Below are 13717 nucleotides of genomic sequence, written 5' to 3' on the forward strand. Positions count from 1 at the left end.
GTATGAGAGTTTATACAAAGAAGTCAGGTCAACTACAAGTCCCAGAGAGCACATGAAACACATCCAACAGCCTTGAAGCACAGCTCCGGTTTCCGGTCCTGGATGACTCACTTGTAGTTACTGATTGTAACAGCAAGTGTCCCAAGTTCTGTGGGCACAAATCTGTCAGAAGTACAACAGAATAAGAGCAACAGGTGTTTGTTACTGTGAAGCCTCATGTTGTTTTCACACAGAAGTGTGCCTTGATGAGGAGTTTTGCAGCCTGCGGCCTGCAGCTCTTTATAAAACAGCTCACTGTGGCTGAGCCTTTTTATTCAGTTCCTATCATGCAGAAATTAAAAATCATCCTCTGACACAAAAAAGAAATCACAAGGGCGTCGGTGGCTTAGTGGTTAGAGCACGCGCCCCATGTACAAGGCTGTTGCCGCAGCAACCTGGGTTCAAATCCAGTCTGTGGCCCTTTGCTGCATGTCATCCCCTCTCTCTCTCTCTTTCTCTCCTCCCTTCATGCTTGTCTGTCCTATCAATTAAAGGCTATAATGCCCCAAAAAATATCTTTAAAAAGAAAAAAATCACCAGGTCTCGTTTTGTAGATTTTTTTTTTAGACAGATCACTGTCAGCAGTGTTGGCCAAGTTACTCTCGAAACGTAATACATTACATATTACTAGTTACCTTGATTGGAAAGTAATGTGTTTCTTCACAGTATTACTCTCTGTGTAGAGTAATAGGTTACTCATTACACTACTTTTGCATTACTTTCAGCAAAATGACCTCAGAAGAACTAATGTACCTTGTAAATGGATGAGGGTCATGTTGTTTCACAGCAGGTAACCAAAGCACAGAGGCTCCACTTTATTACAGTTCATTTCAAATCCAGTCCTGCACAGGTCTGACCCATTCATGCATTCACATACAGTGGTTACACCTTTGTATTAAAATTCCCTGCTTGTATTAATAATAGCCGGATGATACAGAACAATGAGACCTTTGAAATAAATGAATAGCCTTGGACACAGGGAGGGACAGGCAGAGAATCAAAGTCTAATAATTATGAGATATGGATAAATATTTGTTGCTCTATGATATGAAACACAGTAAACAATATCAAGGTTAGCACAACAAACAGAATGGCGTGTGATTTAGTCATGATGACGAGTCCAAATTAATACACCAGAGCTACAACAGCACTGGAGAGAGTCAGGACTGTGTGCCAGCATTGCTTTGCAAGTGTTGGGGATATGAATGAAAACACATCCAATATGTGCTGACATCACTCAGGCCAGATGTGCAGATCATCAAGATGAGGAAAAAACAAACCTGGGGCCAGCTCCGTATCCCCGCTACTTTCAAACAGCCTTAGGGCACGAATGCAGAATGGGATACGTTGTAGACATTGCAGGTGTATTAATAGAAATACACTGCAGGGGCGTTGGTGGTTTAGTGGTAGAGCAGGCGCCCCATGTACAAGGCTGTTGCCACAGCGACCGGGGTTCAAATCCAGCTTGTGGCCCTTTGCTGCATGTCATCCCCTCTCTTCCCCCCCTTTCATACTTACCTGTCCTGTGCATTAAAGGCAAAAATGCCCAAAAAAATATCTTAAGGAAAAAAGAAAAAAAAAAAGAAATATACTGCACAGCATGATCCAGATGTGCCGATCACTGGCACACTTCTATAATGTAGCATATGATGACACGACAACACACAGCAATCGTCAGGGGATATTTTATCTGTTGTCGCACCGGGGGAAGTGGAGCAGTGTAGATCAGTGTGGATAAATGAAAAATGAAAACAAGTAATAGTTTATTTCAGGTATTACACTAACTGTTAGTGTTGTGTCGTTCGCGAACGAATCTTTCAAAAGAACAAATCTGTTGAGTGAACGTACTGAACTGAATCACTTCCGAAACTGATTCGTTCATTTCTCAGTTCAGTTGAGCTCAGCAGCTAGCGTGCAGGCCGGGAGTGGAACTGCCGATTCGGTCTGTGCGAACGATGAATCACTTGTGAGTCGCAAGGCAGCCAGGGTGCAGAGAGGGACTGCCTACCACGTGACGAATCACTCAGTGAATGACGTAACCTTGATCCCTGAGTGATTCAGATCATTTCTTCTCAGCGATACACTTTCATAGGGACTGTTTTCTCCAAGCTAACGGCTAATGTAGCCAGGAGTCAAGCCACATGAACACAATCACACACCTCCCCAGTGACTTAGTTTCCAGATAAACAAACTTAAAATGTTAGGCTGGCCAGTAATGAGACTCACCAGTGCAGGGCAGACGCAGCAGCAGCAACGGAGAGGGACTGAGTCGGACTACGGAGTACACAGTCAGGGCTTCTCCCACCAAGCACTAAAAGATTCGGTGAACGAATCTTTTTAATGATCTGATTCTAGTGATTCAGTAACATCTAAAGAACTGCTTTGCCCATCACTACTAACTGTCAGTGATAACCATGAGAGCCATTAGTTACCTATGAGGTGGATATCAATAAGATGAAAGGATGAATAGTGGCACTACAGAACATGCATGCATCACTTTTTGTGAGCTCCAACAGAAACAATGAAAACTACCCTATACAGAGGTAATTATGAGACATCAATGCATTAAGCAGGTATTGCTGAAAAATGCTGGGATAAATTGTTTCAACACTTAATCTGACTTTGTGAAAATCTTAAGGACTTCAAAGCTGAGTGGAATTAGACGTTAAGCTTTGTTGCACTAATGTCAGCAAACTGAATCACTTCCCTTATGAAATTCGGATCGATTTTGGATCAATTTGTCAAAACAGTGCCGTGTTTTGTTCCTGATTACAATCAAAAAGAGCTCTTAATATGCCAGAGTTTTGCATGGTGCAGCTCTGTGAGGTATCTTTTCCACAGAAATAGCTGCTGAGATTCATGAATACTATCCTGCATACTAAACTACAGATAAAAACACAACGCTCAGAAATAAATCTGAACCGTTTATCACTGGTGGCCCTGAAATAACCCTTTATATTTCTAAATTATCCAGGAGACTGTTGTTATTGTGTGTGGAGGAATATTATTTTTATCATTAATGATGAAATATAAAAATTGTCTACACACTGCCTGACTGACTGGTGAACACATCAGTGTGTTTGAACTTTCTATATGGGTGATAAAAATGGTGGTATGAATAAAATAAAATGACACTGGTTTTATCCTTTAAACTAGCGATTTAAGGCAGAGTGACAGCCAGAAGCAAAGTAAAGAGATTTTTGTTCTTTTTATTCCGACAGAGAGCTGGGATTTCTAATGTGAGGCTTCTGTTTTATCTTCACTCACTTTACTGCAGGAAAGAGGCAGTGACACGCACCGAGGCTTCCACTTCACTTTACATCCTCCTCTCTGTACTCTGGCTCTAACTGACTGAACAGGTATTTAAATGTCACCAGAGCTTTCATGAGCTACTAGGGCTTTTTTCTAACTTCTTTTCTTTTCTTTTGTAAGTGCTCAGTTATAATTCGCTTGTAAGAAAACCTGAGAAAGAATCTTTAAAATTCTGATTCAGAAAAAAAAATAAAAGATCAGATAAGATGAAACTTTATTCATCCCGAAGGATACTGCTGTGCAGCATTCGCAATAGAAAGTGGAAAGAGTGCAAAATATAAAAGTCTAAGATAACAATTGGGTGCACATCCAGAATTTATATAATACAGACAATGCCAAAAACTGGATTTGATTTCATTAAATGCTTCAGGATTTAGCTTAAATCAGGTTAAAGGTGGGGTAGTCAGTTTTATTTGGTGTCATCCCATAATGGCTTCCATAATATCCATAATATCTAATCCTATAATAAACTCTGAGCATATTATAAGGCAAGTGGTCTGAGGGCAAACTAGACTTCACCATCTCCTTTTGGCTTTAATTTCAAGCTTTAAAAAATCCAGCCCATGACGGTAGATTTCGGCCAGTTACAGATAATTTCAGACAGAGGGCACCCCTATTGGTTGCTTTACAAATGCAGATGTGTGTGCACGTCCCTTCAGGTGATGAAAGCCTGATTCAGTGGCGGAGAATCGTGAGGACAAAGTTGCGATTTCAGCTTTGGCAACAGCTCCCTACACTGCAAATCAACCCAAAAAAGGCAGACAGAGTTATTAAAAAGAGAGACTGATAATAAATTATATAAAACACGTGTCAATATCAGCAAAGTGTTTTAGAGATAAAGAGAAATTGTTGCTAGTAGTTTAGCCTTCTGCCAAAGGCTCAACGCTGCGGCTTCAAGTTCATGTTTATGTAGCTAACCTTAGCGAGAGCCTCCAATCACTGTGTGTCCTCCGCCTGACTCCTCGCTGCTACAGACCACCTCGCCGCGAGGATAAATGGTTGCATCTCAGGAGACGGACCCTGGTTTAGAGGCCACAGCACTGCTGTTAGCTACCACCCCAACATGGTCTCACTCCGAAGTTGTCAAAAACCACTGCTTGGTCAGGGATTTCCTGCGTCAGACACCAATGGAAAAAGCAGTCCATTTACAATGGCCAGTAGCCATTATTGTTTAACAGCACTCAGCGGGGTCAGGAAGAAACGAAGCAGAAAAACAATGAAAGTTAAGACAGCGAAAGTCTGAGTAGGGTGAGTGGGAGGGGTGGTGGATGGGTCCAGCAAACTCTGACTTTCACCCTGGAGGCCAGTGTTCACCTCCTGTAAGACTGTAGAGTCAGACTCTGTTCTTTTTTCCTAAATCCAAACACATGCAAGTGTAAAACTTAACCACGTGCATTTGTTGTTGAAGGAAAAACAATGTCAATTTGCATTGTTGTACAGGTGTAGTGCATTTATTTTGAAAGAGACTGTATTCAAACATTTCCTGTGAAAACAGAAGTGTCTTTTGAAAACTGACAACGCCTGTAACAGACAGAACTTGACACGGCACCCCAGAACGTCAGCAACCAACTTGCCCGGGTTACCTTGCACGTCATATGTGGACATGGAAAGTCCATGACCAAATGTCAATATGTGATGAGGTTGGACTAAGAATGTGCTGACCAACCCACTGTGACACCTGGTGCTGGGGGTTTGCACTAGCTGAATATGAGTCATCATATGAGTTCATCCTCAGAGCTGCTGCCAGCTCTCATCGTGGGGAAGCAGTCAAATGCAGCAGACAGGGAGGCAGAGGGAATAAACATATGCAATACTGAGGACACAGTACGGTATCAGCTCTGGTGTTTAAGCAGTGTAAGATAGGAAGAAGAAGAAGTCCATGATAATGCACCTGATGTCCCATTATGTGTCCCATGAGTCAGGTTTCAGGAGTTGAGTTGTAACTGTAAAAATGAGAAATGAATGATTTGTATTTACAGACAGTATAAAACTTTAAATATTTCAACAACATTTTAATAAGAGTTCTACTTGGGTGAAAGAAAAACAAAACAGAGGAGAACAGAAGTGTCTCCACCTGTGGCCGTCATTAAGACTAGAGTTATCTATCCCACATGGGCGAGCCGTAGCTCCACTTTGCATAAAGATATTTTATTTCCCTGACTTTTTGACAGGTTGAGCTGCGTTATGAAGCGCTCCCCGGGGGAACGAAAGTGTTGTAAATATCTCCAGACATCAGGGAAAGTCAACCATTAAATGCCTGTTTAACTGAAAAAAAAAAAAAAATACTCAAACTTGTCAAACTTGTCCTGCCACAACTAAATCCATCCAGGTGGCTTCAACATAAATGCCTCAAATAAGAAATAAGACACGGTTGTTCATTATAGGTGTGGTTGCACTATTAAAATGACAAATGTAAAAAAGTCTTGCTGCACTTTGTGACGGCGTCCACAATGTTCCCCAATGTTTGGGCAATATTTATTTTCTTATATGACTTCTGGGGCCGTAAACACAAAGGATCTCACCTGACATCTGGAACACTCTGATTGGCTCAGTTGTCTTTACGACCTGGGAAACATCCATCAGTGTGACAACATGAGACTTTGTTGAGTCACTGAAATAATGAGGGATTTATTTTGACTTTGGAACTCTGACGTGCATATCCCATGTGTACTTTGACATCACTGTGACATTGCCTATCACACTTTTGACGCAGTGAAGTATCTTTAAATGTTTAGAGCATTATGCAGAACTTTTTTATTTCTATTTATTTATTTATTTTCAGTCTTCTTGCACCTTAGTGTCAGGAGTGTTTTCAAAATAACACAAAAGAATACTGCAGTGTGTCAAATGAAACCCTAACCAGCTGAAAAATAAATATCCTAACTAAACATTATTAAGTTGTTCTCAGGGTGGCAGGCAATTTGAACTTCATTAAACACGTTAACAAGCTTGAACCTGGAATATATAGAGATATTAACGCTTCACATCCATTTAAAACTCTATTACTGCAGTATTCAGTCATCAAATATGGATTTTCGCTCGCTGAATTTTCCCGAACAACATGGAAGGCTCAACAATCAAACTCCACTGTCACTGGAATATCTATTTGTTCCTCTGCTGTACGTGGGGCGGTTTGACAGTCCCATATCGCAGAACGTCAGAGCTTTAATGTGTTGACACTGGGTTCTCACCTGCACACACACACACACACACACTTCATCATGGGGCTAAATGCCAACAAATATCGCATTTGACGAGGTTTAAACTTCCTCTTTTCCATCTAACTTACAAGTGAAAACTGAGAAGTGTGTCTCAGAGTGAGAGGTGTTTAGATTCCCAGCAGTGCCAAGAACGCTTTGAAACACATTTAGTCATGGCCATTGATCTGCACCTGATGCTTTGTTGATTTGATGTACCTGAATGCCTCGGTTTACTCAAGCTGAGCTGCTGTATTTGCACTACAGTCAATCAGAGCCTCGGGGTGAGGGCCAGCAGAGTATTAGGGGTTTGTTGTTGATTTTTTATTTATTTATTTTTTTTACATCATCACAAACAAGCAATGGAATGTACGTCATACTTCAGCTTATTTATGAGCTGAGGATTTGAAATATTTATTTTGAGACCATCTCTTTCTGCCGTTTGGACGTTTGTAGCTTGTAAGTTGCACCCTCTTTTCGTCAGAGATCAATGCTCACATAAGCGTCTTAACATGCCAGGATGCATGGCAATATGTAGCAGCAAATATTTAGCACACCAGACCAGAGTCTTCACTTCATACACACCAACAGTTTGCTGAATTTTAGACTATTTCTTGCTGCAAATGTGTTCATGTTTAAAGTGCAACACACACCAACTGCATGATGTTGCAGCATGTCACAGTGCAGCGTGTCATTTGACTCATGTCACTGGCTGAGCTGTATAAACAGAGGAAGTTGTCAGGATACAGAAGCAGAGATCTGAGAATTGAAGAAGGAATTCTGATTGCTGTTTTTCTTCAGCATTGATAGGACAGTGTTGTATCTGGATGCATAAATGTTCACTGAGATGCTGCCAGTGTGTGATGCTCCTGATGAACTGTGAAGTCCTTATAAAATGAAAAATACATTTTCCAAGTTTGAATAGCATCCCTGTGTTAACTGATTATCTCTTGTTATATGCCAAATATGTCAAACATCATGATGAAGGTATTTATACACCACAAGTCATGTCTTTTCTCTTTCTATATAACGAGGTATTACAGTTTCAAATGTTTGATGACATTTACAAAAGTTAAATCAATCAAATGAGACTTTCCATGACTAGCTAGCCACACTGGTCATATAACTGCACTTCACCATTTGTGGGTTGTGCTAGCTACTAGCTAACAGGGCAATATGGAGAGAGGCAGAAAGAGATGTGCGTTTGGATATCAGTGGGCAAAACCTTTGTTTTCATTTCCAAACCATTGAGGTGACGGTCTAATTCATTCATCTCTCCCTCATCCTACTCTTGATCTAATGGCGAAGGAGGCGTGTGTGCCACCAATAGTCCGTTCAGCAGCTGACTCCTCTGTTGCTCTGTATCACACTAAACTCTTAGCCTGTCCACCAGGGCCAGAGTGAGATTTTACCTTGTGACGTAATATGTGCTTGTGCGTGCGTGGTCATGAACATACGTGGACACGGCAGCACGTTTTTTTTTTACCCTAAAAGAGTTAATATGCACATGTGGCAAACAGAAGAAATTAGTGTACGTTTACATATTCATATCCATAGGCCTAAGCCCCACATACGTCCATAAATGCTCAATATTTGTTTAACGGTGCAGATCAAGGTCGAGTTAATCAATCGGATGGTAGTATTGATCATCTGGGGAACTGCCTATTGGTCCGACATCCCATATTAAACCCATTGTTCCGAAGTCCCGTTGTTCCGAAATCATCATGATGCCCTGTGGTTAAGGTCTGGTTAGGTTTAGGCACAAAAACCACTTGGTTAGGGTCAGGAAAAGATCATGGTGTGGGTTAAAATGAAAAAGAAAGTGACAAACACATAAGCCGTGAGCCTGCTTCGCCTCAAGCCTTTCCCAGCTGACCCAGAGCCGGTCGCGGCGCACCATCAAGGCAGAAATATGCCCGCCGGGAGCCGTTCAGCACCGCGGACCGTTGGACTAATGGGATGTCGAACCAATGACATGGACCCGATCATCTGCTTAAAAAATCCAGTAGTATGTCCTGTTGTGACAAACAGAAAGATTTCAGATTGGTTCTCCCCCAAGAAAATTTTGAAAATTCACGTGGCGAAATCCTATTTTTATGCAGTTTCATACAGAAATAGATAATAGATAATAGACAAGTGCATTACATTAGCCTACCTCATCATGTTCTTGTGTAGTAGGACGCCTATTAGAACTACTCTCTCCTTCTTGCCTCGTTTTTTTTTCGTGAAGAAATTCAGCAAACTCATCTAACAAAAAGTTTTTTTCATCATAAGTGTGTTTTAGTTATTCAGGCAGGGCACATGGTTTTATAACACAGTTAAATGTAAATTTTTCAGCAATTTGCTTACCTTGGTAGAATTCCGACCAGAAATGCAAAACCGAAGCCTTTGACGACCGGCAAAAAAAAAAAGTCCAAAAAAGTTAATAACTTAAAAATTATGGCGAAAAGGTAGTTTCTTGCAACCCTAGAATTAAGATAAAAATATTCACAAACAAAAATACACTTCTGGTTGCTGATAAGTAGTGTTTAACTTTTGATTTAACACTAAAAAAAACCCTCGGCGCGCACTGCAGCGCAAGCAGACAGATGCGCGACTCAGAGCAGCATGTGTCACTGACACCAGACTCAGAGCGCAGCAGACCGGTGGAAAATGTCACCATCAACATATTATTTTACATCAGTAAAATCTATTTTTTCATTATTTTGAGTCACATTGTTGAAAGAATTTAGTCGTCTGTGTTCAAGGATGGATAATAGGTCTCCATTCATTGCACGTTGGGCTTTCTATTTCCTTGTCAGAGATGTTTTCTTTTTTAATTACATGATAGCTATTTTCCCTTAACTCACCAGTAAAGAATACCTTTGTCCATTTCAAATAACCCGTGACAATAATAATATCCCTGTTCTCTGATTTACTGTGAAACTTTTTTAATCAGACCAGATGACTTCTTTACTCTGCCTAATGGGGTTAGTGTTGCATTCAAGGTCCCCCAAAAAAACGGGAGGAAAAAAAAAGACCTAATATTCGATTTTTTTTTTCACAATCGAATCCCGTGCCATTGAACGAAGCTTCGAATTTTTTGGGTCAGCCCTACTATTTACTTTGTAAGCCAATAGGCAACCAGTGTAGGAGACTAGGGAAGGACGAAGTAGCATGAAGTTCAGGGTAGCCCCACGAGACCTAAACTTGCTCTCTGAGAACAGTATGCAGTCCGGTCAAGCCACACAATGGGCTGGACGTTTAAAACAAACAAAAAAAAAAAAAGGACTCGGTGACGGCGGAACGGCGCGTCAGTTTACACAGACCAAATGAGTGAAACAGGAAGTCAGGGGCAGAAAAGACGAGAGTATCCGGTCAATTTTCAAAATAAACCTAAACCAGTGAAAACTCTGGATCATATTTCACATCGCTACATCAACATGACTTCAAAGTGGGTGGCCAGGCCTGAAGTCAAACACCAAGAGGGGCTCAGAGGAGATTTCTACACAGACAGTACAGAAGCTTAAGACGCTCTAACCTCCATTTAACGTGAACTTTAAGTCCTTTTTGGTGCATTCTGCTATAGCTTTGTGTGTGTTTATTGTAAACTACAATAATGTTTTTCTGTATTCAGAGTTTTGTGTATCATGGCTGCTTGGTAATTCTTGGGTTCTCTCTCTGTACATTGTAGCTCCACCACTGCTACTTGTGTCTGTTTTGTACGTGCAACACATATTGCATCTCTGTCCATCTATGTTGTGTGCTGTAAATACTATGAAGCCTTCTAAGTGAGGTGTGCAATTCAGAGCAGTGTAAATAAACTTGACCTTGACTGGACTTTGTAGTTAGCATAAAAAGTTAGCTTATCCTGGGGCGGAAGGACTCCATTGTTGTATATGAGATTCACAAGACACATTAATAAGTAAAAAATAAGATAAAGAATAGGCCCACTGGACCAAGTGTTAGTTTAAGAATACACATACTATACCCTCTCACAGAGCACCATCCTGTTGCTTTGTATTGTGAACCCTTATTGAAAGTCGCCTCACTGCCCACAGGAGGTCATGAATAAAAATGAAAGATTGAAATCCAGTCTGCTGAACAGCAAAAGACCAGCCTATCATAGTAAACAGAGCATATTTTTGAGTTCATGTTTTTTTCCTGAATTGTCAGCGTTGCTCCGAGCTGCCAAAGCAGCAGCTTTAAATCTATTCTTCTCTTTCCTTCCTGATGAAATTAGGTTTTTAGTCTAAAAATACCCTCGTTATATTCCATCAGTGTGCTTCCCTATCAAATGCGTGTGAGTCCATGTTATCAGTGGGGCGAGGCGAGGTGATGCCCGCTGTGCGTGCTGACTGGAGCCATATAGATCGGCGGAGTCTCAGAGATTATGTCCATTGATCGGACGGGAGGAGTTTGTGGTTTCAATTGACGGCGGCCTCCTGTCTGATGTTGTGTTCTGTGATTTCAGGGGCCGAAGGGGCCGTGTTCAGCAAATCAGTGGAGACGCCACACGTCAGAGCCGAGCCATTCAAAGAGCTGAGGTGAGTCATCTTCTGTCTTTTCCATAGCGCACAAATACAGAACACAGACATAAGGCAGAAACACAGACGAGTGTAAATAACATGTTAACTGTGATAATGAAGTTATCCTGCATCTACACTGTATATACAAACGCACCAGAGCCATCACAGACTCACTTTGGCACAAACATACCCATATGTCTCAGTTATATGCAAATAATGTCTTCCCCACTCTCCATTGTACAGTATTTATATATGCTGTGTTCGTTTTGTACTCAGAGGTCGGAAGTGGGAATGACGTCACCCCCGAGTTGACAACAGTTTTTGCATTCTAGTTGACAACGGTGGACAAAAAAAACATGGACGCCCGCAAGAAAGCCTTTGTTGCCCTTGCACTTTCGGAGTATAGACAGCTTCAAAACCATCATGAACTCCAACTGATGAACGCCGCAGATGAGGCTGACCTAATGTAAAACAAATAAGATAAAACTGCTATAAACAGTACTTTAGCAGAGTGTTTCCTCACTATGTATGTGACTGGCAGCCATCTTGACTTCGTAAGTCGAAGTTGATGCGGTTGCTCTGAGTTTCTGAGTTGGAAATCCGATCTCAGGGTGCGTTCAAGTTTAAACTTCGGACTGGGAATTTCCGACCTCTGAGTACAAAACGAACGCACCAATATTAAGATCTGCGTGAAGGTGAAACAATTAGTCCACCAGTTTGATAATCAATTAATCATGTAAGTAATTTAAAAAACTGTCAAAGAGTCTCAGGTTTCAACTTGTCAAGTGTGAATGTTTGCTGGTTTCTAATAATATAATTTAATATATAATAAACTTAATAACTCTGGCTTTTGGACTGTTAATCGGATCAATTGAACAAAAACTGTTTGAAGACATTAACTGAGGCTTTTGGAATTTAACATTTTTATAGCGTTTTTATAGACCAAATGTTTAGTCAATCAAGAAAATATTAATCACTTAAATCAATCTCTGATCATTACAGCAGAGGAAATTAATTGTAAAATCCAACATCTGGAAAAAGCAGGTACAGAATCATCCTTCAGTAATAGTTCAGATTGAAGATCGGTGGTTCAGTCCCCAACTCCTCCAGCCTGCATGTCCAAGTATCCTTGGGCAAGATACTGAACCCCAAATTGCTCCTGATGGCTGTTCCATATGAGTGCAAGTGAATGGTTACTGAGTAGCAGGTGGCACCTTGCATGGTAGCATCGGCCACCACTGTGTGAGTGTGTGTGAATGAGCGAATGAGACATGTAGTGTAAAAGCACTTTAGTGGTCTGAAGACTAGAAAAGTGCGATACAATTGCAGTTCATTTACCATTTTACCTTTCAGATTATGAAAATACTTAATGACAGCAGTAAAAACAAATCTGTTTGCAACATCTTGAATGCAACATTATTAAGCAGCAAACCACAGTTTGCTATGTACAGATAAAGTGGAGTGATGGCGTGCAGAGCAGAGATGGAATCATGTTACATCTCTACGTGCTGTAATCTGAGTTTATCTGTGGTTTGTTGTTGGAAGCTGGCACGGCCACTCATGCATGTTAGTGCATGTGTGTATCCAGGGATGGGCAGTATTTCTATTACTTGTGTTTTAAATACGTATTTCAATTACATTTGAGTATTTTGTAATTTGTATTTGATAAGGCCGATAAAAAGCAAATAAAAGTTGTAACAAAATACTTTTGAGTTGAGTAATTTTGAATTTAAAATACTCAAAATACTTTCTTAGTTAGTTACTTACACTTAGTTAGTTCTGTGACTGTTCTGCCTTTTTGTGGGGTTCACCAGAGCTTTGTGTTTATCCTATAGCCCACACCTGAATACTCTGCTACACCAAATTGTGAGAAGACGAGCACAAATTTTCTGCGACCAAATATGCTAATATCACGCCATTAATGGATGAATCATGGCTGTTCTTTCTGGCATAGTTACTCGTGGTCTCTAGTTGCAGTATGCAAATTTTGAGCATTTTTGGTCAAGAACTTTTTGAGTTATTCACAAAAAGATTTGAATCGGTTAGTATAGCGCCACCTATGGACGAATCGTGGGCATTCTTTCTGGTATAGTTACTCATGGTCTCTAGTTGCAGTGTGCACATTTTAAGCATTTTTGGTAAAGGACTTTTTGAGTTATTCACAAAAAGCTTTGTGGACTGACTGAGAGTGACCTATAGAGCTGCGGGTCGCTGCTAAAAACAAAAAGAAAAAAAGTATTTTCTGTATTTGAAAATACAAAATACATGTATTTTATTTTGTTTGAGGGGTATTTTGTATTTTGCATCAAAATACATTTTGATGTATTTTTGCCCATCTCTGTGTGTATCCTACTGGCTAGCTCACCACGCTCAAACAGCAGTTGCTGCTCCTATCGGAACAGCGTCTTCGCAGAAGCATAGTGCCATGGCCTGGTTACTCCCTGGTTAACATCATTAGCTCTGACAGCACTGTTGCTGTTCTTTAAGCACAACACAAGACAACAAAATCACCAGTACGACCTCTTATTCCTGACATAACTTTCAAGCATCTAACTCAATACCTATTCAGTTAGCCTGTCCAGTTTTTTATCTGTTGACTGACAACAACAAAGTATTCATACACACTTACAGTTGTCAAATGCTGAACATAAGCAGTGCATT

The 13717-nt window shown here is 40.7% G+C and overlaps 1 protein-coding gene across 3 annotated transcripts in view; it reads left to right on the forward strand.

Moving 5' to 3' along the window:
• sgcd (sarcoglycan, delta (dystrophin-associated glycoprotein)) overlaps positions 1 to 13717 on the forward strand; it is a 472390-nt gene that overhangs the window by 422259 nt on the left and 36414 nt on the right. For all 3 annotated transcript variants that reach the window (XM_033634701.2, XM_078172632.1, XM_033634692.2), the window contains one exon: positions 11002 to 11074. In XM_033634701.2, the coding sequence (XP_033490592.1) occupies positions 11002 to 11074 (73 nt within the window). The remainder of the gene's footprint in view (positions 1 to 11001; positions 11075 to 13717) is intronic.

This window comes from Epinephelus lanceolatus, chromosome 11 (genome assembly GCF_041903045.1).
Source record: "Epinephelus lanceolatus isolate andai-2023 chromosome 11, ASM4190304v1, whole genome shotgun sequence".
NCBI lineage: Eukaryota > Metazoa > Chordata > Actinopteri > Perciformes > Serranidae > Epinephelus > Epinephelus lanceolatus.